Source organism: Lethenteron reissneri, chromosome 18 (genome assembly GCF_015708825.2).
Source record: "Lethenteron reissneri isolate LAM-NWPU_2019-01 chromosome 18, ASM1570882v1, whole genome shotgun sequence".
Taxonomy (NCBI): domain Eukaryota; kingdom Metazoa; phylum Chordata; class Hyperoartia; order Petromyzontiformes; family Petromyzontidae; genus Lethenteron; species Lethenteron reissneri.
In genome coordinates this window covers 11,237,729-11,262,374 of record NC_083796.1, presented here as the reverse complement: position 1 = coordinate 11,262,374, position 24,646 = coordinate 11,237,729, and the positions used below count along the sequence as shown (strand labels likewise).

The 24,646-nt window shown below is 49.0% G+C and overlaps 1 protein-coding gene across 1 annotated transcript in view; it reads left to right on the top strand.

The window, feature by feature from the left end:
- The first annotated feature begins 2,994 nt into the window (after positions 1–2,994).
- MAMDC2 (MAM domain containing 2) overlaps positions 2,995–24,646 on the top strand; it is a 41,600-nt gene continuing 19,948 nt past the window's right edge. Inside the window, exons 1-5 of the mRNA XM_061553797.1 lie at positions 2,995–3,454; positions 5,251–5,664; positions 11,802–12,091; positions 19,625–19,706; positions 21,134–21,277. Of these exons, the coding sequence (XP_061409781.1) occupies positions 3,391–3,454; positions 5,251–5,664; positions 11,802–12,091; positions 19,625–19,706; positions 21,134–21,277 (994 nt within the window). The 5' untranslated portion in view covers positions 2,995–3,390. The remainder of the gene's footprint in view (positions 3,455–5,250; positions 5,665–11,801; positions 12,092–19,624; positions 19,707–21,133; positions 21,278–24,646) is intronic.

Genomic DNA, 24,646 nt, shown 5'->3' with positions numbered 1-24,646 from the left:
CGATCTAACCCAACAACCTTTATTATGGATAGGGAGAGACGCTGCTCACTACAACACATTCCTGCGGAGCGAGCTGGTAGGAACGTTGGGTTGCTCGGTCAATGGCCAGGGTCTACGGCGGCGTGGTGTATTCCGCAAATATGCCCGACTGTGAGGGAGGGCACAAGCCGGCGTGAGTAGGTTAAACGTTGAGTTGTATAAGGGCACCACGGGGTGATCAGCCCCTCCCCACCCAGCCCCACCCCTCCCACCCCCCACCTAGCCCCACCCTCCCCACCCAGCCCCTCCCCACCCTCCCCTCCTCACCCAGCTTCTCCCCACCCTCCCCACCCAGCCCCTCCCCACCCTCCCCTCTCCACCCAGCCCCACCCCTCCCATTTTTGGATGCACGGCGGACGGACGGACACAATAATCCCCTGTGGGCTGGTGTAACCAGGAGGTTCCTACCAGTATAAATGTCTTCATCTCAAGACGTGAAGCTGATAGCACAATTGGAATAATGCACAGGATGGGAGAAAGAGGTATGCAGATCTAGGAGGCACTTTCATGCTGCTGCAACGTTTAGGCAGAGCACGGCTCTCAGACTCGATGCAATTTAAATGAGAATCACACCTGACTTGCGTGTACGTATGTTGAACTTCTTTTGCACCGTACCGAGCCGACCGTGCTCATCAGAGGTGACTTTTTGTAGTGCACAGCTCCCAGATAGGAGTCGTTCAAGTTGTCTTGATTATAATCACCGGTTTGGCATTGATTTCTGTGTGGCACTCATACTTGCATCAAAGGGTGCTCGCTCAAGGCTAAGGCAGCCCCTCCTCCTCCCCTCGACCGTAACGCGTAACACCTCGTCCCGACGGGGAGCTCTATCGAGTGGGGAACACATCCTAGAGGAGAAGCAGGGAGCCCCCCTGACGGAGCTGCAAATGCTCGTTTAGCTCTTGCAGGAGCCACATTGCATGCAGAGGTCATAGGTCAAATGTAAGAGAATAGAAAAATAAGATTGTATGGGGGATGTGTGTGGGGGGTGGGGGGGTGAGTTGCTACATGATTAATGCATTAATGCACTCGGCCCTTTGTTGCAGGCCTCACTGGTCCACGTCCAAGATTTAATTTACATCGTGCCACTGGGAGAATTGGGTCTGTCTTCACCAAGCCGCCTACTTTGCATATAAATGACGGTGGTAATTATAAAATTAATCCATTAATTTACCAAGCAGTCTCGAGACTCATTCTTGTTTTTAAAGAGGGAGTTGAGTTGGTGCTCGCGATCTTTGAGTGAGTATTTTTGTATTTTACTCGTGAAATTATATGTACAGTCCATGTGCATGTGCTGGATCACGGCCTCCCCACTTTGTGTGGGCCGTGATGGGTGATTTGACCCCTATCGCAGCATACTGGGCAGTGCGGATTGATTCAGGTGGGGGGAGCATAGAAGTACGGTGCAACAATGCATTTTGTTCTGCATGGCCCTCTGCTCTGGGCCATGCACAATCACAGTCTATGACATCTGTTATGCATCGTGGCTGCACGACCAAGCACCATCAAGGCTCAACCCAGCTTGGCTTCTGAGATCTGATGAGATCGGGCACATTCCACGTGATCTTTGTCTTGTCCCAGGCGTGCGTGGATGGACCTGGAGGAAATGATTATTTTTTGCAACCCGCTCAGAACAATGCACAAACAGTTGTTCAACCCTCTGGCTTTTGTTATTGCCATCATCAACCTTGCACCCAGAGGACTGTCTGGTGCCCATGACGATTTCGTGTCCGTGCGATACACCAACCACAAACACTGCCATACTGCTGGATTTACAGGCATAATGCTTATTCATATTCTTAGTTTTTTTCGGTAAAGTCACGTAGGTAAAAAATGTAAAATAATAAAAGTAAAATAAAAAATATAAATAAAATAAAAATCATAATGCTGCCAGTGCCACACACACTCCATACCATTAATAATTCGCACGTCAAAACGGGTGTGGCTGGCTCTGTGTTTGCTTCCCCCCCCCCCTCCTCCTCCTCCTCCCCCCCGAGGCCTCGCAGTCCCTACAGCAATCGACCCACTTCCTAGCCTCTGTCCCACACCGCCCACTGAATCCCTGCGGGCCTGAGCCCTGCCTCCACTGCGCGACTCGTTTGTTTCACTTCGCAGAGACGTGGTCAGCCAGGCAAACTCACGCCAGGTACAAGGTGGCAGTGTCCCCCTTGCCCCCCCCCCCTGTTCCTGTGCTAACCCCCCCCCCCCCTGTTCCTGTGCTAACCCCCCCCCCTGTTCCTGTGCTAACCCCCCCCCCTGTTCCTGTGCTAACCCCCCCCCCCCTGTTCCTGTGCTAACCCCCCCCCTGTCCCTGTGCTAGACCCCCCCCTGTTCCTGTGCTAACCCCCCCCCTGTTCCTGTGCTAACCCCCCCCCCCTGTTCCTGTGCTAGACCCCCCTCCCTGTTCCTGAGCTTGCCCCCCCCCCCCTCTGTCCTTGTGCTAACCCCCCCCCTCTGTCCCTGTGCTTGCCCCCCCCCTGTTCCTGTGCTAGACCCCCCCCCTGTTCCTGAGCTTGCCCCCCCCTGTCCCTGTGCTTGCCCCCCCCCCCTGTTCCTGTGCTAGACCCCCTCCTCCTGTTCCTGAGCTTGCCCCCCCCCTGTCCCTGTGCTAGACCCCCCCCCACCAACTTATCTGGGGATACTGCATTGGCAGCCTGCTATGAAGAAGGGGCCATTTCCCCGAAACGTCGACCTATTGTATACTTTGGTCCCGCCCCCCCATTTTAAAACCACGGCGTTCATCGAAGCACGTGCTGAGTTTTATTTCACGAATTCTCTTTGGTGTTTGCCATCTCTGACTTAGCCCGCGCCGGAGGCAAGTGGAGGTGGGAGGGGAGGGGGCTGTGGGATTTTTGCTGAAAAGGCGGGGCGAGGGGGGTGAGGGGGTGGGGGCGAGGGGGGTGGGGAGGGACCCCCGTCTCTGCAGCTTCATTTTCAAGAACCAGCTGACTTGCAGAGACACACACACAGAGTGTGAGACTCACCGAGAGAGAGAGAGCTATGCACTCTGTTTGAATTCCACTCCATTCGTACCTCCAGCGTCGCTTCCCGCACCGGAGGCTTGGCACGAGGAGCCCCACTGGACTTTAACGTTCAGCAGCTGCAAAGAGGAGGCATCGCAAACAGAACGGCGTTGCGCCCGAGAGTGCGGGAGAAGTGGCTGTTTGAATTACTGCTGCTTCAGCAAGGCGGTGTCTCTCTTTCTCTCAAGCGGGGCCACTGCGTTAGCCCCGAGGCTGCGTGTGCGTGTTGTTAGGAGCTTCGCGCAGCAGTAGCAGCAGGAGGTGAACCTAGGTCGGAGCCGTGTGGGGGGCAGCAGGAGGGCAGCAGGAGGGCAGCTCGACACGTGGCATCATGAGCACCCCCCTGCTCCTGTTGCTGGGCTATTGCTGCTGTTGCTGCTGCTTCTGTGTGTCACGTGAGTACGTCTTGTAACGATGCTCCAACGTCAAGCGAGCGACTCATTCGCGTGTGCGCTGCGCGTGAATTGAATTGAGGTGACCGGCACGGGCCACTGTTGGCCGATTAGTGATGGTCAATGCATTCACTCCTCGGTCAATGTTGTGCGTTTCCGGCTTTATTCTTAAAGCTGTCAGTCGTTCTAGTGGTAAATTAGCCAGAGTTCATTTCCTTCTGTGAGGTGGATGTTAGAGACCCGACGATGTTAGTTTCAAAAACAGCTGCGTTGTCGCTCGAATCCTGCGTTTTTTTAGAAAATTGATCGCAATCACATGCGACATCTTGATTCAACTTGTCAGGAACTTTATTGGCAAAACCGTGGAAGTCCAGCCTGACAATACTTCACCATATTCATCATCATCATTATCAGCTTCATTAGATCTTGAAATATCTTGACATTTCTAGGCAGTTGTGAGTTACAGAGTGATGCGAATTCTGACGATGTTCTAGAAGGACTATAGAGATGAAATTAGCTATAAAGATATTAAAGTCTATAAAAAAATGTAAACTGAAAAATGTACATTTATTTGGCCCTCCCAAAATTGGAGGACCGCGTTGATGAGCTTATTTTCAAGTGTTGGCCGACAACGTTTTGCATCCAGAGGGTTTTCTTAATGCACCTGAAATTAAATACCATATAATACGTTCATAACTAAATTTTACGGGTACTTTTTAAAGCGTTTGATACTAAAAGCCTAAAACAATTGTAAGCGGACCAATGCCCTCGCGTACCATTGAGTAGCATCGTCTATGTTGGTGGTGGAAGATTCTTCAGAAGAGTTGTACATCAATAATCGACAGCCCTTTGTCAATCCACTGCTGATGAAGCCTTCTCTACGCTGTGTCGGTCATACTTCACCACATTGGTCAATGCAGTTTGGTGAAGTGGGGGTGAGCACAGCCTTAGTTTGGAAAACATTCACCACTGATGGTTTGCCATGGCCAGAAATCAAACTCAGGTCACAGAGTTTATAGTGCAATGCAAAGTCCATCATTTGAGTATCTGTAATATGTTTATTGGGTTTAGTTTGTTGTCCTTCCCCCGCACCTCCGATTAGCACGGTTGGGTTCGTACGGTGCAAAATAAAGTTCAACATACCAACATAATACAAGGGGTAATTCAATCCCGTGAATCTCAGTGGACTCAGATTTGTTTAAATAAATTAGACACGAAATTCCCGCTTCTCATTAAGCATCTATAAGTCCACGGTGCGTGTTTAAAGTGTCAGTAAATGTATGCAGAACTCGCAAAAAGCCACTTACGATCACCTTCGTAATTAATCGATATATTTTAATCTCGATTTGAAGCTTTCGTGACTGCAGGAATCCATACTCTTTGGTTCTTTCGGTAAAGTCACGTAGGTATAAAATAAAACAAATCACGACATTTCGGGCGCAACACAAGCGTCCGTCATCAGGTGGGAAAGCAAAGAGTTGAGATGTATTTTGCCAGTCGGGGGCGATGTTGCTGTGTGGCTTTTCATCGAATTGTCGGGACCTACGGGAAGGGGGATGGTAGCAATCACCCCCGACCGCCCCTCCCCCACCTTCCCCTCTCCCCTTGAGACCCCAAATATTAATATAATATTTTTTTTCTCCAGAATGTACATTCATCACTATTAATGTATGGCCCTATAAAACAAAAAAAAACCCTGAAATTTCAAGACCACCCTACCTCCCAAACCTCGATCAGGTTTCTAAATCCACTTTCTATATCCGTCTCTTGTTTCAACCCCCCTCACCCCCCGTTGACAGATGCGGCCGGGCCGGGCCCTCGTCGACGCAGCAGCAGCAGTTCCAGCGTCACGTGGCGGCCTCGTCTACTGCTGAACCGAGGGCCCGTCGAGCGGCTCCGTGCGGACGCGGGATCCGGCCACGCTCACCTCGGCATGGCGGGGCCGGACCGAGAGCCCGGCTCCGGCACGGATGGGGGCGGCCTCGCGGTTGAGAGAAGCGCCCCGGGAGGCGGCCGGCGCGGGAGGACCGGGCACCCCGCGGCGGCGGGCGCTGCTGCCAGGAGACGGCACAGGGGCAGGCAGGCCGGCACCGGGACGCGGCCGGCAGACGACGGAACTCGCTTCGGGAGGGAATCCCCGTCCTGCCACTTCAAGCGCGGCACCTGCGGGTTCACAAACGACAGATCCGGGGAGTTCCAGTGGGTTTGGCGCGGTGAGTCGACTGGCAGCGGATTCGTTTTATTTCAGCTCCTGGGGCAGCGACCTCACATGAGTCTCAAGAATTTTGTGAGAAGGGATCCTTGCATTGGGATCCTTGGCCGATTCCATCAATGAATGTTTGGCGTTTCGACCGACCAAGTGAAACAGACACAAAGATAAATTAAGCATGGTCGGGTTAAATTTCGATTTAAAGCTTTCGTGACTGCAGGGATTCATCTTCTTGGTTCTTTCGGTAAAGTCACGTAGAAGGGAAATAATAAATAATAAAAATAAAACAATAAAATACAATTCTCACGACGTTTCGGCCACAACGCAAGCAGCCGTCCTCAGGTGAAGAACAGACGCTGTCTTTCCAACAGACCTGGTCTTCACCTGAGGACGGCTGCTTGCAATAACATGGTCGGGTTGGTCAGTAACTCACCAGGGCTCGCCAGGTGGTGTATGCGTGCAGCTGCAAGGTGGCCAGGAGATGGCAGTGTTGAGTGTTATTCCCGAGTATGTATGGGTTTCATCAGGGTTTTCCAGTTTCCTCCCACATGTTGAACACTCATTCATGGGATTTGGCAAAAACTTCCCCAACGCAGGACCCTCGTGCAAAAAGTATTGTGACTCACAGAGGCTTTCTACGGTAAATAATTGTGACTTGTGCACCACCGGCACTAGCCCAAGGCTTTCTCAATTATAACCTGTGGCCTTCTCGTGTTGTCGTGGGCATGCCTCTTCCTATATGCCGTACCACGTGCATCACACACTGGCCTTGCTGCGACTTGGATGCACACGTGGTACGTAAGTGGAATTGATTTAATGCCGCACTCAGTGTTGCGTTGGTGCAGAATGGCCCAGTGGAAACGAATGATATAGCGTTTATTTTTGGAGAGAACGGCGCCAGAGAATTCCGTGGTCTTCCGTTATACATTTTCGACACGATTACTAAACATTCGACACATCTCCAAGCGCATTTGCCAAAGCGGTCAAATTCAGCCGCCACTCTGAACGCTGCACGAGTATGTCAATTAAGACGCTGTTATTATTCTGACACGTAGTGATTAAGTAAATTCACCTCTCGCTCGCCAGTGGGAACAAGACAAAGAATGCTCGCTTGACAGGGAATTACATTTATGTCCTTTTCATTGTCAGGATATTTTATTTAGACTTGCAGGAGGAATCCGATGAGCTATGAAGCTCCAGTAAGGACAGTTCATCGAGTTACAACAGCAAACAATACAAACACAAAACGACAGGAGTGCACACTAGAGAACACGGTAGGCAAGTCACTAAATAATACATATATTCATTCATTATATAAGTCTGATTGATCAAGATTGAGCAAGGCAGCAAAAACAAAACAGTCCCACACCATACCAAGCTAACACGGAGTAGTCCTATTCTTGGTTCTTTCGGTAAAATCACGTAAAAAAAGAATTTTAAAAATAAAAATTAATCAAAGCAATAAAAACAATAAAAAGTAGTCCCTCAGCAATGGGGGCGGAGGGGCCTTGAGCAGAAGTGCAGGCGATGATACCCCGCACCCTCAGCCCGGTGCCCTGAGTTCAATTCCCAGCTACGGCTCACATCAGCGGCGAGGGATATTTGAAACGTTCCGAGGAGCCCCCTTCAACAGCCCCACGTGACCACCAGACCAACACGGAACCCACGTGACCAACACGGCATGGGGTGCCCTTCATGCATTGGATTGACAAAGCGCTGGTAATTAATTATTTTGTTACGGTTCAAATTGTTTTTAATGTTGATGGGCGTGGTGGCACATGCGTGCAAAGACCGGCACTTTAACAAAAAAGCGGCGTTGGTGGATCACGCATTGACGGACATCGTATGAATTAAATGCCCAATGCCCCTTCCTGTAGAGATCCCAGGTGGCCAACAGAGGGCAGCACACAAAGCATGTTTCTGGATCTGTATGAATATTGAAGTGTACCTCCTCCTCCTCCTTTGTAAGCGCGGCTTTCTTGCCAGTCTCAGGTCCATTCCCACTTGCAAACGAGGCCGCAGAGAGCCCTGCATCGTCATTCATGGCCCCTTTGTCCAATTCGTTACTGAGTATTCATGCATCTTCAGAATCGGATAAAGACTTGGGGCCGTCCATAAATGACGTCACACACCTGGGGGGGGGGGGGAGTCAGACATTTGTGACGATGTGTAACAGGGGGGGGGGGGGGGGTTGAGAAATGTGACGTCACATCAAAATGCGCAACTTTAAATAAATATAGACAACACGTTCAACTTAATTAAATTGACTTTTTAATAAATGTTTTCTCCTACAACATCACAGTGCAGCGCCACATTAAATACGCACTACAATGACAATAGTTTAAAGCGATTTGAAGCATGTTTTATGAAAAAAAACTGGGGGGCGGAAGATCTTTGTGACGTCATATTTGAGGGGGGGGGTCTGACTTTTTGTGACGCCGTGTGACGAAGAGGGGGGGGGGTCAAAAATCGTCCAAAATCGCGTGACGTCATTATGGACGGCCCCTTTACTGGATAAACGACAATTATTATCCAGTATTTGTAATGAGATGTATTATATTTGCTCTAAAGCAGATACTTGAACACGGGTTTTAAATAATAATAATAATGTAATATATTTCGATTTAAAGCTTTCGTGACTGCAGGGATTCATCTTCTTGGTTCTTTCGGTAAAGTCACGTAGAAGGGAAATAATAAAATAATAAAAATAAAAAATAATAAAATAATTCTCACGACGTTTCGGCCACAACGCAAGCAGCCGTCCTCAGGTGAAGACCAGGTCTGTCGGGGAGAGCTGGTCTTCACCTGAGGACGGCTGCTTGCGTTGTGGCCGAAACGTCGTGAGAATTATTTTATGATGTTTTATTTTTGTTATTTTATTATTTCCCTTCTACGTGACTTTACCGAAAGAACCAAGAAAATTTAATATATTCTTTAGAAGGCCTCCTGAAGGCGAGTGTGTTATGACTGTACAGATTATGGAGATGCAATCACCGAAAGGTAGGGAAGCGTAGAGCGCAACACACTTAGATTCAAATCTAGATTGACACTTAGTAAACTCTGAAGTCAGCTCGAGTAATTACATTCAACCACCAGGAGAGGAAATGAAGGCTCATCTTTGGCTATCTTGTGCGTTTAAGTGGTTGTGTGGGTGGTACTGTGCATTGTGGTGTATGTAGGTGTGTGTATGTAGGTGTGTATATGTAGGTGTGTGTGTAGGTGTGTGTATGTAGAGGGGTGTGTGTTGGTGTGTGTGTGTGTAGGTGTGTGTATGTAGGTGTGTGTCTGGAGGTGTGTGTATGTCGGTGTGTGTATGTCGGTGTGTGTGTGTGTAGGTGTGTGTGTAGGTGTGTGTATGTAGAGGTGTGTGTGTGTTGGTGTGTGTGTGTGTAGGTGTGTGTATGTAGGTGTGCGTGTAGGTGTGTGTATGTAGGTGTGTGTGTAGGTGTGTGTATGTAGGTGTGTAGGTGTGTGTATGTAGGTGTGCGTGTAGGTGTGTGTATGTAGGTGTGTGTGTAGGTGTGTGTATGTAGGTGTGTGTGTAGGTGTGTGTATGTAGGTGTGTAGGTGTGTGTATGTAGGTGTGTGTGTATGTATGTAGGTGTGTGTATGTAGGTGTGTGTGTAGGTGTGTGTATGTAGGTGTGTGTGTAGGTGTGTGTGTAGGTGTGTGTGACGCCATGTGACGAGGGAGGGGGGTCAAAAATCTTCCAAAATCGCGTGACGTCATTTATGGACGGCCCCATACGTGTTCGCCATACCACTGTGTTCTGTGCCATGCTCAGCTGATTTAGATGCCTACTTAACAGCACGTGCTGCAGCAAGTCTGCGGGGCCGTATGGACATCTGTTTCTGTGTGTGACTGCATGCGATTGCCTCTGCTTGTGTGTGCCGGCACAACTCTGCAATGACTCGTTTAGACACGCGCACACGCTTACACGAAAGGACGCGCACATGTTAATACAAATACAAAGATCCCCCGTATAGCCTTAACAGACTGTAGGGGCAAGTGCTGTTAGCGAGCACCTATGACGTCCGGAACGGCACACGAGGGGGTGGGTGGCCAGCACCACGCCCGGCCGCCTTTGTCTCCCCAGTGGCGATGTTTACACACATGTTCATACATACACACACACCCAACAGCATCTGCAAAGGCTGTTTAGTTGAATTGCTTAAAATAACATTCTCTGGGTCCGCCGGTTTTTCCCCTCCACATTTAGAAACACGTGTTGAGAGTGTGTGGCTGTTATATCAGAGGTCGCAAACGTGTTTTGATTTCTTACCCGTACCCGTACCCGGCCGCACAAGGGTCGCAAACGGGTAGCCGTACCCGTACCCGGCCGTACCCGTACCCTACCCGTACCCGGCCAGTTACGGGTAGGGTACAGGTATCGGGTACCTGATTGCGACCTCTGGGATGAAGCCATGTTGCAGGCGTGGGTGGGTTGATTCTAGGAACTTGAATTGTGAGAAGAGACAAGACGTTGGGAAATGAGTGACAAACAGTTACTCACCAGTGACTCACGGTTTACCCGTACCCGTACCCAGCCGCACCAGGGTCGCAAACGGGTACCCATACCCGGCCGGGTACGGGTAGCCGGGTATCGGGTAGGGTACGGGTATCGGGTACCCGGTTGCGACCTCTGGTTACTATACATTTCCAGACGAAGATAAGCCGCTTCGTTGAGCCCATCATTTGGTCCCAGGTCCATTCTGAACAAGAGCGACTGTATATAGCTTAGTGCGCCTTACCCGGTCGAATTAAAAGTTTAGTTTAGTTAGTACGTGCGTATAGACATTTTGTAAGCCCACATTATTCTCACACAAAACTTCCGGGAATAAAAGCGTACACGCCGCTTACCAAATACGGTCAATTCATGCGCATCTCGCCAGGGTTGAACCTGGACATATCTAGTAGGGCGGCAACAGTGACGTAGTAACTATATTGTCGTTGATTTGAAGCTTTCGTGACTACAAGGATTCATACTCTTAGGTTTTTTCCCTAAGAGTATGATACAGTAAATCTAGCTGTGACGGTCCCACCTGATGACGGAGACTTGTGTTGTCTCCGAAACGTCGTGATTTTATTTATTTTATCATTACTTTTATTAATGTTAATGTTATTGTTATTTTACCTACGTAACTATATTATCGGCTCAGTGGGTGCAGCAATCGGTCAGATGGGGCCCCAAGCCTGCTCTAATTAAATTAAAACAAAATGTGGACCGTAAATAAAGCATTCTGCTAAAATGTTAATGTAAACCACGCTCTAAATACGTTATTTTGTTCTTTTACACTGTTGTTGACACCGTATCTCATGTTGGTTGTCAAGAGGGGCCTAACTCGTAGCTTTGGCCACCAGGGGGGGGGGGGAAGGCCCCCCCCCCATGCCCCCACTCTCGTTAAGCTACTGGGCGACCACCATGCATAAGAACAGGTCTCGTTGCTTTCTAGCCAAATGCCCAGAAATTTGGTGGCCCAGTCCTCGCCTGCATATGCCTCAGACTGCCAGGGCTCGCTGTCCAGCCCACTGGCACCGTGGTTAGGTGCCTCAATTCGCCATCGGAAGAATAGAAATTCAAACTCTTGGCCAGAGATTGGCGTTGCCCATTAACCCTGTCTAGCCTATGGAATGAGCATGCCGTTTGTGGAGGTCATCAGAGGTTCGCCCCTGCCATGAGAATGTGCAATTTCCACCGCTGACTCAGGGCTGCCGATTGAGGAGTGCAGATTCAGGCACTGCCATTTTTTCTCTCTTGACAGAGGGGTACACTGACTTTACTTTTTAATTATCTGACAGCTCCACTGAGCGTGCCACTTCTGAGGCACAAAAAACACCAGGACATATCATCTCACAATTACAGAATCAGAATATGTACGCTGGAGGAATCCGATGAGCTATGAAGAGTGGAGACGGCATGTACGTGAATCGTCGTGAGCGCGGCGTATCATTACGCAACTGACAAAAACCGGGATTTTGAACGTTCTGGGAAAACTTCATAGATTTTTGCCAGGACAGCTCCTTCAAAATGGGAGTTCAATCCTCGAAAAAAAAAAAACCCACCTGGGACGGGTGGCTGCCTGACGTCTCCTCCCGCAAGCTCTCTCGGTGCGTGTGCCTCCCCCCCCCCGCCCCCCATAGACGGCGTCATGTCGGTGGGCAAGTCCGTGCCGCCGGAGGCTCCGGCGTCGCGCCTGTTGGGCCCGTCCATGGCGGCGGGCCGGCGTGCGTGCGTGGAGCTCGTGTACCGCGTGAGCGGCGGTCCCCGCGCGGGCCTGGCGGCGCGGGCCCTCGTCCGCGGTGCCTTCGTTGCGGGCGACGGTGCCGACGGTGCCGCCGCCGTGTGGACGAGTGCCGCCCGGGGAGACGTGAACGACGAGGGTTGGCGCTTCGGGGCGTTCGACGTGGGCCCCTTTGACGAGCCCTTCCAGGTGAGGGTCGGCGAGCCGGGCGGCTTCGGCACGGCGACGGCGCGCGCTGCTCTGCGGCATGTTTTCAGGTCGCGCTGCGTGATGCTCAGAGTGGACGTGTGCTGTTGTGTCGAATTTCTGCGGCGCCGTACGTAGCCCACCGTGCAAATTGAAGGTGCGGGGAAGGCATTGGACTTCACAGTCAGCGACAGTGGGCCAAAACGACTTAAAAAGCATGCCAAAAAACTCACTGTTGGCAGGCACACTAAAGTTTATAACGTAACATTGCGTAACCTTGTTTCTTGACTAAACTTTTATGTGCGCAGGATGTATGTATTGATGTTGAACTTTTTTGCACCGTGTGTAGCCAACCAATGCTGATCGGAGGTGCGGGGAAGGACAAAAAACTAAGCAGTTACACCATTGGAACCTCATTTGTCAGTAATAAATATGATAATTGGTTTTTTACCCTTTTATCTGGCACCAAAACTGATACATTTTTTACAAGGAGTCATGTTTGCATAGACCACAATACCTGCAGTCATAATGCAAACAAAAAACATAACTCTGATAATGTATGCACTGTCCTTGAAGTTGATTGGTCCACACCCGAGATAGCTTTCCTTAGAGCCTAGTATAACATGGTGTTGGACCAGGTGACGCCAAAAGGCCTTTTGGCGTCATCTGGTCCAATGCATACATTATCAGAGTTATGTTTTTTGTTTGCATTATGACTGCAGGTATTGTGGTCTATGCAAACATGACTCTTGTAAAAAAAAGGTGCCAGATAAAAGGGTAAAAATCCAATTATCACAAAAGCAGTTCTAAAGAAATGAGTTTTCAATCCGGAGTGAATCGTCAAATGATGTCCGACGTTTCGCTCCGTGTCCTGGAAATTTCTTCTGAAACCGAATTCATGTGCCAGGAACTTGTTCAGGACATGGGCTCTCGAAGAAGCTCCCAGTATCTGCAGCTAAACGTCAGACATCGTGATGAGCAGCACTTTGCAAAATCCGAAAACGCATCGGAGAGCTGTTTGGCACAACCCGAAAAAACGAGTGCAGTGGACAGCGGCACTGTCCGAAAGGGAATGTCACTGTCATCCTGCCGTGGTGATGCTTCCTAACAGCAGTTGATCCAGTCCAACACATGTATGTATGATGATCGTGGACACGACATGACGAGTGTATTACTCAGCATGTGCACGATGGGAAGCGATTTGACCTTGCAAGCTGACACTGTGCAGTTGGCTTAGGAATCCCACTATGCCAAGGCCACTCCCTATTGATGATATGCAATGAAGTAAAAAACAGTTTAGGTGTCTGGTTTACACTATTCATGACCGTGATTCTTTCGTTCACGAATACCAGTATGCTGTGGTGTGAATGGTATGTCAGTGTATAAAATGCGATTATGTATTTGCAAATGTGTTTATTTTCTGTAATTGTGTTTATGTATTTCAGCAGGAAAGGCCCAATGAGCCGTTAGGCTCGATTTCCTGGGCAGTCTTTTATGGTACAGAAGTTACCGCACGGTAGAGGTCTTCGGGTGAGAGGGGGGCAGGGGGTAGAATGTAGACTGAAACACGTAGGCTTTCGCGACCAATATCATCAACAAATCTGGCTGCCGACTGATGATGCTGGTTGTAATTACTGGCGAAACGTCGTACTCAGATTGTAAATGTAGTGGATTTGGTCTACAACACACCGATGGCATGTTCTGCTTACGTGACAAACCTTACTAATTGGCTGCGTTGGGTGTTTGCGGGTTTGTATATTTACGGATTTTACGCGATCTAACCCTGAACAAAAACGTACTTCTTGCCGCTCAGCCCCAGAGCGTTGTGGCTCGAGAGGTCCCGGCAACGGCTGTGCATGACGACTCGGGGCAACTTCCCCTTGCGATTAACGCTCACGGCAGCGCCAGTCAGCCCCCCCCCCCCCCCCCCTTTCACGTCTAAGCAAGAACAGATGCCCAGGAAACCTCTCCGAAGGAGTAAGCCTTCAGATTCGCGACGCCGCCGTGGCCCACGTGATTTCCACGCCAGACACTCGAGACGCAAGCGATGACTGGTTTCTGCTGCGTGTGATTAATCACGCCGGCAATGAGAAAAACGTAAACATGTGCACTTACGTCCGCAATTGGTGTGGTTTCGTCTCGCTAAATTTAGTGAGCACCGCCTGCTACTTCTATACCCTTAGTGTAAGAGCCTGGGCACCTAACGGATGATAGAAGTTGCTAAAAATACAAGAAGTTGCGTGTGTTTGTTGAAAAAAGGTTCCTGTTTCCTGCATGACCCTTTTGTCCACTGCTGGTATGAAGTCCTCTTCGCCCCCCCCCCCGCCGACACAATTGTCAATCATCGGGGTTGTTTGACCATACTTCACCACGCTGGTCAGTGCGGGTTAACAAAGGGCTGGTCAAAAACCGGGTCAGATATGAGTTGCCACTGATGCCAACCGTAAACCAGGGATTCGAACTCTGGTCGCCGTTTCACCGCGCCGTACGCTAACCACGGCGCCACGGCTCTTTCCGCCCGTTGAATCATCAGCGTGGGTAATGCAGCAAATTGAACTTTCTCTGGTATGAATGTCGTTGCTTTTCTGGATTTTCCGTTTCGACCGGAGGCTTCAGCGGTGTCAAGAGCGCTGGGACGCTTGTCTGGCTGCACCAAGCAAGCGCCATCTATCATCGTTCTTAATTTATTCCTCAGATGCATGAACGTATTGGACTGTGGTCTGGTTCGAAAAAAATTATTTATATACGCGTCAAGCTTATGCACGCATATGCCAATGACCAAATGTGCACAGTGTCTTAGGATCTCAGAAGCTAAGCAGGTTGGTCCTGGGATAGGGCGTGTTTGGGTGACCACCAATCACAGAACAGAGAGCAAAGGAGCGAGTGCACCAGGATCCACTGTTGTACGGTTCTTCTATGCTCCAGCGTCCATGTCCCCAGCCATCACCCACTCGGACGTTATCGTGAGCTTACCCCCTTGGCTGGCATGGTGTGGGGCAGCCCTCATCCAGCAGTGGATTGGCAAAAGGGCTGTGCATATGTACCAGTTGCATGTACGTACGTGTAACACGTAGGCTTTCGCGACCAAATCTGGCTGTCGCCTGATGAAGCTAGTTGTAATTTTCTGGCGAAACGTCGTACTCAGATTGTAAATGTTGTGGCTTGGCTCTCCGACACACCGGTGTGCTGTACTAGTGACGAATTGGCCACGTTCTGTTTGCGTGACAACCCTTACTAGTCGGCTGTGTCGGGTGGTGGCGGTTTTAACGACACATTTATATATTTACGCGATCTAACCCAAAAAAAACCTCTGTTATGGATGTATGTACGGCCTGAAGCATATTCCCCTTCCACATGCTGTACATTATGCATTACATGCACACCAGAGTAGAGCATTTAAAAAAAGACAAGCATATGTAGTATTTATAGCAATTTCCTGTAATACATGTGCATGGAAATTCCATGAATGCTCACTCGCAACATATCTGCCCCGCACTCTCTATTAATTAAGCGTGGGCATAGCTCCTCCAGTCAATCTCACCACCCCCAGGATTCTGAACATTTTGCATAGTAAAGACCGACTTTGAACGGCCACGTTTGGTGTGAATCATTCATATTCTTAGGTTTTTTCGGTAAAGTCACGTAGGTAAAATTTTTTTTAAAATTAATAAAAGTAAAATAAAAATAAAATAAAAATCACGACGTTTCGGAGGCAACACAAGCCTCTGTCTTCAGGTGGAACCGTCACAGCACGATAGCTGTATCAAGTAAGAGAAATTCCAAGAAGACAGTCCTTGTATATATACTGGTTGAGGGTGGAATCATTCGATTGCGATACAATTCCAATGGGATCGCTGAACTGGAATAAAAATGCGAATTGTCAAAAGATCATTCAAATCGGCAGCTCAGCGGTTAGCGCACGGCCGGGCCTCCTCGAGGTAGACTCGGCCTTAAATGAGTACTCGGTGCGGTGTGTAATCATCTGCATTGAGCAGAAAAAGGTGGCCGGGCATGGAGTTGGCCAAACCACTTCCTTGTGCACCGTGTCAGCCCTTAATAGGCGCTCACTAACAACACTTGTCTCAACAATCTATCCAGGCTACATGGGGGTATCCTAGTCTTTTGTATGTACATTGTGTCCCTGCGTGTCTCGCCTTTTTGTTCTTTCTTTTTTATGTTTGTAGCTCATAGAAATGCTAAGAAAAATACATTTTATGAGGAAAACTGCATGTTTATTCAAACATTTCTCAGATGCTGTCATAGGATGTCACGTGTAAAGCAGTGAAACCACAGCATGCATTCTATGAGCTCAGGAACGTGTCAGCTGTCACATTTGCACACAGTCATTGTTTCGAGTTTCACGGGTTTCTTCAGTGTCGTCACCCAGCTCAGTGACTTTTGGCCGGATCTCACAACGAGTATCTGGAAACTGACTCCCGCATGTTTCTTGTCGGTAGAAATGTTGCATTGTACCATACATGCAGGCATGTGTGATAATTGTTTTTTTACTCTTTCATCTCTGGCAACCAAACTGACACTTTTTTTACAAGGAGTCATGTTTGCATAGACCACAATACCTGCAGTCATAATGCAAACAAAAAACATAACTCTGATAATGTATGCACTGTCCTTGAAGTTGATTGGTCCACACCCGAGACAGCTTTCCTTAGAGCCTAGTCTCATATGGTGTTGGACCAGATGACGCCAAAAGGCGCATGTATTTAACATGTTTCACAAGGTAGAGCTGCTGTTTATTTAACTCTTCTACAATTTATCGAAATTCTTTAACTACAGCCAAATACTAGAACTGATTCAGCGTGTGTGTGTGTGAATGCGTGGTTGTGTGTGGAGATGTGTGCCAGTGGTTATCACGTTGTGGAGAGCGGTAGTGTAGCGGTTAGCCAACACCGGTGACGATTATCTGAACCGGTCCTGGGCCTCCCCTAGGTCAACTCAGCCTCAAATTAGTACCTGGTGCTGTGTGTAACATCGCCACTGGGGAGACAAAGGCGGCCGGGCGTGGTGCTGGCCACCCACCCCCTCGTGTGCCGTGCCGGCGTTCATAGGTGCTCGCTAACAGCACTTGCCCCAAAAGTCTGTGAAGGCTTTACGGGGGATCTTTGTCTTTTATTTACAGCATGAGTCACCGTGTCAGTCTCCAAAGATTGGGTTTGTGAATTCAGCAAGTACTCCCACCCCCCGCCCCTCCCCCCCCCACCAAAAAACAAAAACAATAACAGCATGACTCATGTTATAAGGTCATAATTGTGTTGGCTTGAGGCTTCCCACCAACTCCAACCACCGTCGCAATTCGACACCAGCACAGTGGGCAGCTGTCAACGATTTCAGCAACGCGCTTAAACGTTTCCATCCAGGTTGGCAGACCCAAGCCCCTGTCAACGTAGGAGCTGTGGGTGAGGCAAGCAGCAAGGATTTGCCTTCCCCATTGGGCCCATCACACTCTCGGCTCAACTCGAGATCTCAACTCAGTTTCAATCGGCCGGCAGCTCAATTGGCTCCTGACGAGTGCGTGCGCGCCCAACTCGAGGACGAACTCGCCAGGCGAATTGCCGTTCGCCCAGTGGGCCGGTGCAATGACGGCAAGAAGGGCAGAAGAGTACGTTTGTATATATGTTGAACTTATTTCGCAACGTACGTAGCCAACCGTGCTAGTCGAAGGTGCATGGAGAAGGGTAACAAACTAAGCAGCTTCAACAATCTCTGTAGACAAACTTCAGATCTAGATTGTAGGCACACTCTTTGGGTCTTTCGGTAAAGTCACGTAGGTAGAAAAATAATTAAATTATTTTAAAAAATCACGACGTTTCGATCGCAACACAAACAATCGTCTTCAGGTGAAAAAGCACAGCAGGCAGACTGCTGAGGCAGGAAGAAATGCAGCGAGAGAGCCGCTGCAGTCAAAGGTTATATAGGTCTGAGAAGGGCACAACCCAAGGGTAAGTGGGCAGGGCTAGAGATGGAATTTGCAAGTAAATGTAAGATCGCAGAGCTCGGTATACCTCGGCTAATCATGTTTGCAATAACCACCAGATTTAATCTCTGTCGGTTATACGGGGGTGTTAGAGAGCAGAACGTCTGGTCTGCCATTTTGGTGTTTATTAATTGAAAGGGTGGTTTAGGGCATTGGGCTGGCCGGGTGCCACGTGGAGTTACCGCCGCTGCAGATGTTGCCGCTGCCTGCGCTGGTTCGGCAGTAGCCGTACCGTGGCCAGGACGGGAGCCTGCAGAGACATTGTAACGCCGTGGAAGGGTGCCAACGTGTCCCATGCCGACTGAAGAAACAACACTGAAATCCGCGTAACACTCCGCTGAAGTGCGTGCGCATTTGCGTTGTGTTTCAATGCGCGTTTCTGTGTTTTTTTAAATCGTCTGGGGGGCAGTGAGACGTGTTTTTTTGCACGTCGGTTTGAGTCTAGACTGCTCAGCTGGCAATAACCGCATCGTCAGCAGTGGTCGTCATACGGAGTGGCCAAGCACTGCCGTAGGAATGTGGCATTTCGGTCCGTGGTAGGGGTGGAGATAAGCAAAGCCAAACGATTGTGTGCGCACAAGGGCACTTGGTAATTACTGGTTGAGCAACAATGACGCCGCTTGTGAGATTGTGATTTCAGGTCAGGATTCCGAGTCCAAGCTCAGACCACCGTCCCTTCAAGATGAATAAAATAGCACATTTACATGCTCAAAGCTTTCGTGACTGCAGGAATTCATATTCTTGGTTCTTTCGGTAAAGTCACGTAGATTGAAAATGTAATAAAAAATAACAGATAATAAAATTTAATAAAAATGACGACCGCTTGTGTTGCGATCGAAACGTCGTGGGTTTTTTTGCTTTTATTATTTTCAATTTATTATATTTTTATTATTTTATTATCTGTTATTGTTATTTTCTATCAACGTGACTTTACCGAAAGAACCAAGAATACATTTACATACCTCAGATTGCAGCACGTGGTGATATGGGTCTGCAAAAGAGGAGATTTAGGATTTCCACCACGAGCTCAGGACCGCGAGTGGAGATGAAGCTCCACAATTGTTTGAGCGTGGAGGTTCATTAAAAAAAAAGAATTGCACCACTTTGTTCATCGACTGCTGGCTTGTATGTACATACGTTGAACTTATTTTGCTCCATACCAGCCCTTGCAAAGTGCTCGTCCAGGGACCGGTTCGGATATCACTCGTCGCTAATGTTTACCGTGACTGGGAATCGAACGCAAGTCATCGGGTTCACAAATCAGTGCACAATGCATTTCACCAATGCCCCCCCCCCCCGAGCAGAGAGGTACTTTAACATTTAGTTATTGAATAGGTTTTTAAAAAAATCGGTGAAAAACCTACTTGCATTACTGCCGCTAATAAATAGCAAACCTCCGGCCCTCCTGGTGCACATGCGCTTTCAAATAATGGCCAAGTCTCTCCCGTGGTCCACCAACCTCGCCTCCGTGTCACCGGATGACAGGCGCGGGCAGCCGCCACGTGGCACGCGCCGTCTCCTTCACCGCCTCCTTGCTCCCACAGCTGGTGTTCGAGGCTACGCTGAGCGAGGGAGCTGTGGTGGTGGCGATAGAGGAAATCAGCCTCTCGGACAGGTTCTGCCTGGGTGAGACTCGCCCCCCACTGCTCGCTTTACACAGCCCGACCCCCCCCCCCCCCATCGCTTCTGGCCACACATGTGGTTGTGATTGTCCGTGTCTCCTGTCGTGTTCTGTATAAGTGCTGCTGTTTACCCCCCCACCTCCTTCACCCTATCCATGAGTGACCCAACTTTCCTGTGCACTCCCCTACCCCCAAGCCTCGTTTGTGCTGCTTCCTCTCTACCCCCTCATAGCTCGTGGCTTTCGCTCACCGAGACGTTTACTTCTGACACGGCATTTTCTTGAGCGTAGTCAAAAAAAAGGGCAGGGGTTGTATTACCGTGATGTCACGGGGTCATTCTGTTCTTGATGGCCGGTTCGAGTAACCTGTGGAGGTGGTGGTATCGTGTGTGCAAGTGTGCGCTCCCACGAACGGCACTGGCCCAAACTAGTCTGTTGTAGGGCCATGCAGGGCATCGTTGTCGTTATGTCTGGGGAGCGGTGGCGCAGTGGTTAGCACGCTGCGCTGCAAGCCGGAGGACCGACTTTTATTATCTGAGCACCGTGTTTGCCTTTCGATGTGCTCGCTAACAGCAATTACCCCAACAGTCTGTTATAAGCTATACAGGGAGTCGTTAGCATGTATGAGACCTACCTATTTACGTGTAAATATATTTTTATGTATCTCTTATTCAGGTAAGTATAGAGTACACTTTGGGTCTTTTGGTAAAGTCACGTAGATAGAACAATAAAAATAAATCACGACGTTTCAATCGCAACTTAAGCAATCGTCTGACAAAATAGAGCAGGCGAACTGCTGAGGCAGGAGAAATATGTTTTCACCTGAAGACGATTGCGTGTGTTGCGATTGAAACGTCGTGATTTTTATTGTATTTTTCTATCTACGTGACTTTACCGAAAGACCCAAAGAGTATGAATTCCTGCAGTCACGAAAGCTTTAAGTCAAGATTTAGGTACAGAGTGTTTTGTAATACACATTTTCAGCTGTATAGGTATTTTTTGCTTACATATTTTCACTTTCCATGCATTTCTTTGTGCTCACGTATACGGTGCCACGGTGGCGAGATGTCAACTACCTCACCTGGTATACAGGAGGTTGTGATTCTATCCCGACTCTGACTCCTCAATATTTGGAATTTGCATGTCTCTCTCCCTGTAGTCGTGTTGATTTTTCTCCGGGTCCTCCAATTAATCCCCTTCACATTTAGAATCAACATGAGTTTAGAGTATATGGCTGCTTTACATTTACACGTGATAAGCCACTTCGTTGAGCTATCATTTGTGGCCAGGGTTTCTTCTAAAACAGAGCTCAGTGGGCCTTACCGGGTGCAATATAAATAGTTGCGTTGTATACGTCTCCACACTCGGCGTGTCGTACGATCGGTGTGCTTGAGGCTCGTCAGCGGTGACCGCCTCCGCCGTGCGGGTGCAGCGTGCGGCTTCGAGGAGGAGCATCTGTGCGGCTACGAGAACGAGGCGGAGGAGGAGGCGTCGTGGGCCATGCGAGGGGGCGGGCGACGTTACCCGGCACTTTACAACCGACCCCTGGACCACGACAGCTTCCTGAGCCAGCAGGGTGAGTGGCTCACTCGGACCGCAAGTCACGAACGCAAAAGCCACCGCCAAGACCTCGGATCGACATTCCCCGTCGATCCGTCCTCCATGGACGCGGGCCATCAGCTCCGTCAGTGCACGTCACCGATACCACCGCACAATACGATCGGGGTTCGCAATTGCTCTAGAGACACGGACGTGCACGGCCCTGTGTTTTTTGTTGTTTTTAATCAGCTGATAGGTATACCGAGCCTCTCCCTGCTGCGCGGGGTCGTGGAGGTTACTATGACCATGCTTCACATCGCCGGTCGGCGTGTGGCCTGGTGAGAACGAGGGACGCATAGACGATGCAGTTTAGCACATTAAAACGATGGATTCTGCTGCAGCCTATAACACCTGTTTAATACGTGGTGGTCGCCCATCCGAGCACTATCCACGCTCAATCCTGCTCAGCTTTCTGAGATCTCGTGCGATAGGGGAAAAAATTCTGGTTATTTGGTCATAGGGCGTCTAGACACTTAGTTACACGAATTATCCAAGGGAACGCGTTTCGCTACGTTAGGTCCATTGGCCAATTGCCGCACGGGAAAATAAGTTTTCCTCCCAACATATGTCACCAGCAGGCAAAGCGTGGACTCGTTTCACCTTCTCGAGTCTCGTCTGCAGGGTTTTGGTTGCTACAGCAGTGCTTCACGGCATCAGCAGCAACACTTTGTTGGCGGGCTGGGGGAAGAGGGGGGGGGGGGTTCTATGGGAGTTGTGAGAGGCAGGAGACAAATAAACTCCAATGCAGTGCAGCTGAAAATGAGTCCAGCATGGAGGGAATGAGTCCAGCATGGAGAGAATGAGTCCAGCATGGAGAGAATGAGTCCAGCATGGAGAGAATGAGTCCAGCATGGAGAGAATGAGTCCAGCATGGAGAGAATGAGTCCAGCATGGAGAGAATGAGTCCAGCATGGAGAGAACAAGTCCAGCATGGAGAGAATGAGTCCATCATGGAGGGAATGAGTCCAGCATGGAGGGAATGAGTCCAGCATGGAGAGAATGAGTCCATCATGGAGAGAATGAGTCCAGCATGGCGGGAATGAGTCCAGCATGGAGGGAATGAGTCCAGCATGGAGAGAATGAGTCCATCATGGAGAGAACGAGTCCGTCGTAGGCAGAGGAGAGCGTCAAGCGAGAGCGTCTGGTGAGGCCAGAGAGGACGTTCCAGACGACGGGAGCAGTCGAGGGAATCTACTGACCTCCTCCCAGATTTGAAGTTTTCGTGACTGCAAGGATTAATATTCTTGGGTTTTTTCGGTAAAGTCACGTAGGTAAAAAAAGTTAAAGATGGAGGCGTGTGTGGCCTCCGAAACGTCGTGATTTTTATTTTATTTTACTTTTATTAATTTAAAAATTTTTTACCTACGTGACTTTACCGAAAAAAACTAAGAATATGACCTCCTCCCATTGAGCGCAGGTTGTCGTCAAATGCATCACTTACCTGCAGCACTCTTTTCTGATGAGCAAAACATCCTGAATCTGGACAAAAAATAACACTTTCAGAGACGCAGAGCCTTTCAATCTAACAACGGTTATATAATTTTGCTCCTCTTGGGGGTCGGGGTGGGGGGTGGGAAGTTTCGAGATATTTTTAAACTTCTTTCACGGCTGGGCATCATTACCACACAGATTCGCCTCCCGGAGTTGCTCGCGACTTGGGAGACGGAGCTTTGACACGGAGCCGTGTGCCCGCCCACACGATGATTCGTTACCGTCGTCTGTCCCTCTGAGCTGAGAGTGGGAGCCTCAGTCTCACCCCGCTCACCCCGTCATCACGCTGATTTATAAACAGCCTTCGCAGGTGCCTCGGCGCCTAATCCACTTGATGTGATTTTTCTCTTGTTTTCAACTGACGGCCGTTTTTTGTTTGGCTGTGCCTCATCACCGACAACACTGTGGCTTGGTAAACAAAGAGTATTGTCACTTGATGATGGGTTTGCGTGAGTGGTTGTGACAGTGAGTTGTCCGTGCACTGCACCACAAGACCAAGTGGGAACGTAAGCGGATCTAGACACTTTCCAGGGAGAAAGGCAGTCCCAAAATTTCAAGATTTTAACATGGAGCCCGACATTAATAATAAAAACAGTGAATGTATTTTCTCTTCTAACACCAATAACTTAGCCATTTTAGTAATCTCAAAACGGATGGGTGGGGGGGGACCATCACCCCCTGCCCCCTACTTGGCTATGATTAGAAACTGGAATCTGAAAATATGAATACGAACATAGCCTTCTCTCGAGCAACCAGTATAACATGAGTACCTGATGGGTGGTAGGGAGGGAAACGTGACGGGGTAATTGTGTGCACGTGGTATCTTGCTCGCTGTGCCGCCTTTGCTTGGCGCTAACTCATAGAAATTTGCCCCAACAGTCTGTAACGTTCTAGATTTGAAGCTTTCGTGACTGCAAGGATTCATACTCTTAGGTTTTTTCGGTAAAGTCACGTAGATAAAAATAAATAATAAAAATAAAATAATAGAAATAATAATAGAAATAAAATTCTAAATCTCGACGTTTCGGAGGCAACACAAGTCATCAGGTGGGACCGTCACAGCTAGATTTACTGTATCAAGTGAGGCAACATTTTCAAGAGACAAGCCCTTAAATACAAGTTAAGGGGGGAGGAGGTTATGTAGTCTGTAACGTTAAATGGATGCGTAAAGTTTTTTAGTTGCATACACGGGGATTGGCGGTGCAGTGCATCGTGCAACGCGCTTCATACCTGGCGGCTGAGTTTGACTCACTGCCAGTTGCTCACACAAGTGATGAGTGATATCTGAACTGCTGCTTGGCCTCCCCATAGGTCCACTCGTTATAAATGATTAGCGGGTACCACGAACACTCACCAGCACCGCGGAGAGATAGGTGGCCAGCCACGGTTCTGGTTGCACAGATCCCCTTGTGTGTCGTGCCGGATTTTAATAGGTGCTCGCCAACAGCACTTTGCCCCAGCAGTCGTTGTGAGTTGTACGGAGATTTTCGCGTGCATTTTTGTTGCTGCTGGTTATTGTGTGTGTTTTTCCCATGTGTAATTTGGCATTTTAAATCGGAGTGACATCAAATTGATCACGGTTGTCAGCAAAGTCCCTTCCAGATTTCATTAAGATTAAGGAGACTGATCACATTGAAAATATAAAAAAAATCCCTCCACAGATGTGGCCCATGAGCTGTTTACGATATACTGTATTATCTTATTTGTCCAATTGCCAACCAGTTCCAGAAGCTGCACTTGGAAAGGGACTTTGAGAAAGAACATTTTGACAGCGTGAATTTTATTAGACTGTAAATTTACTTCATTTTACATTTTTTTGCCAAGCCTTACGTAAGTTAAGTTAAACAAAACACAA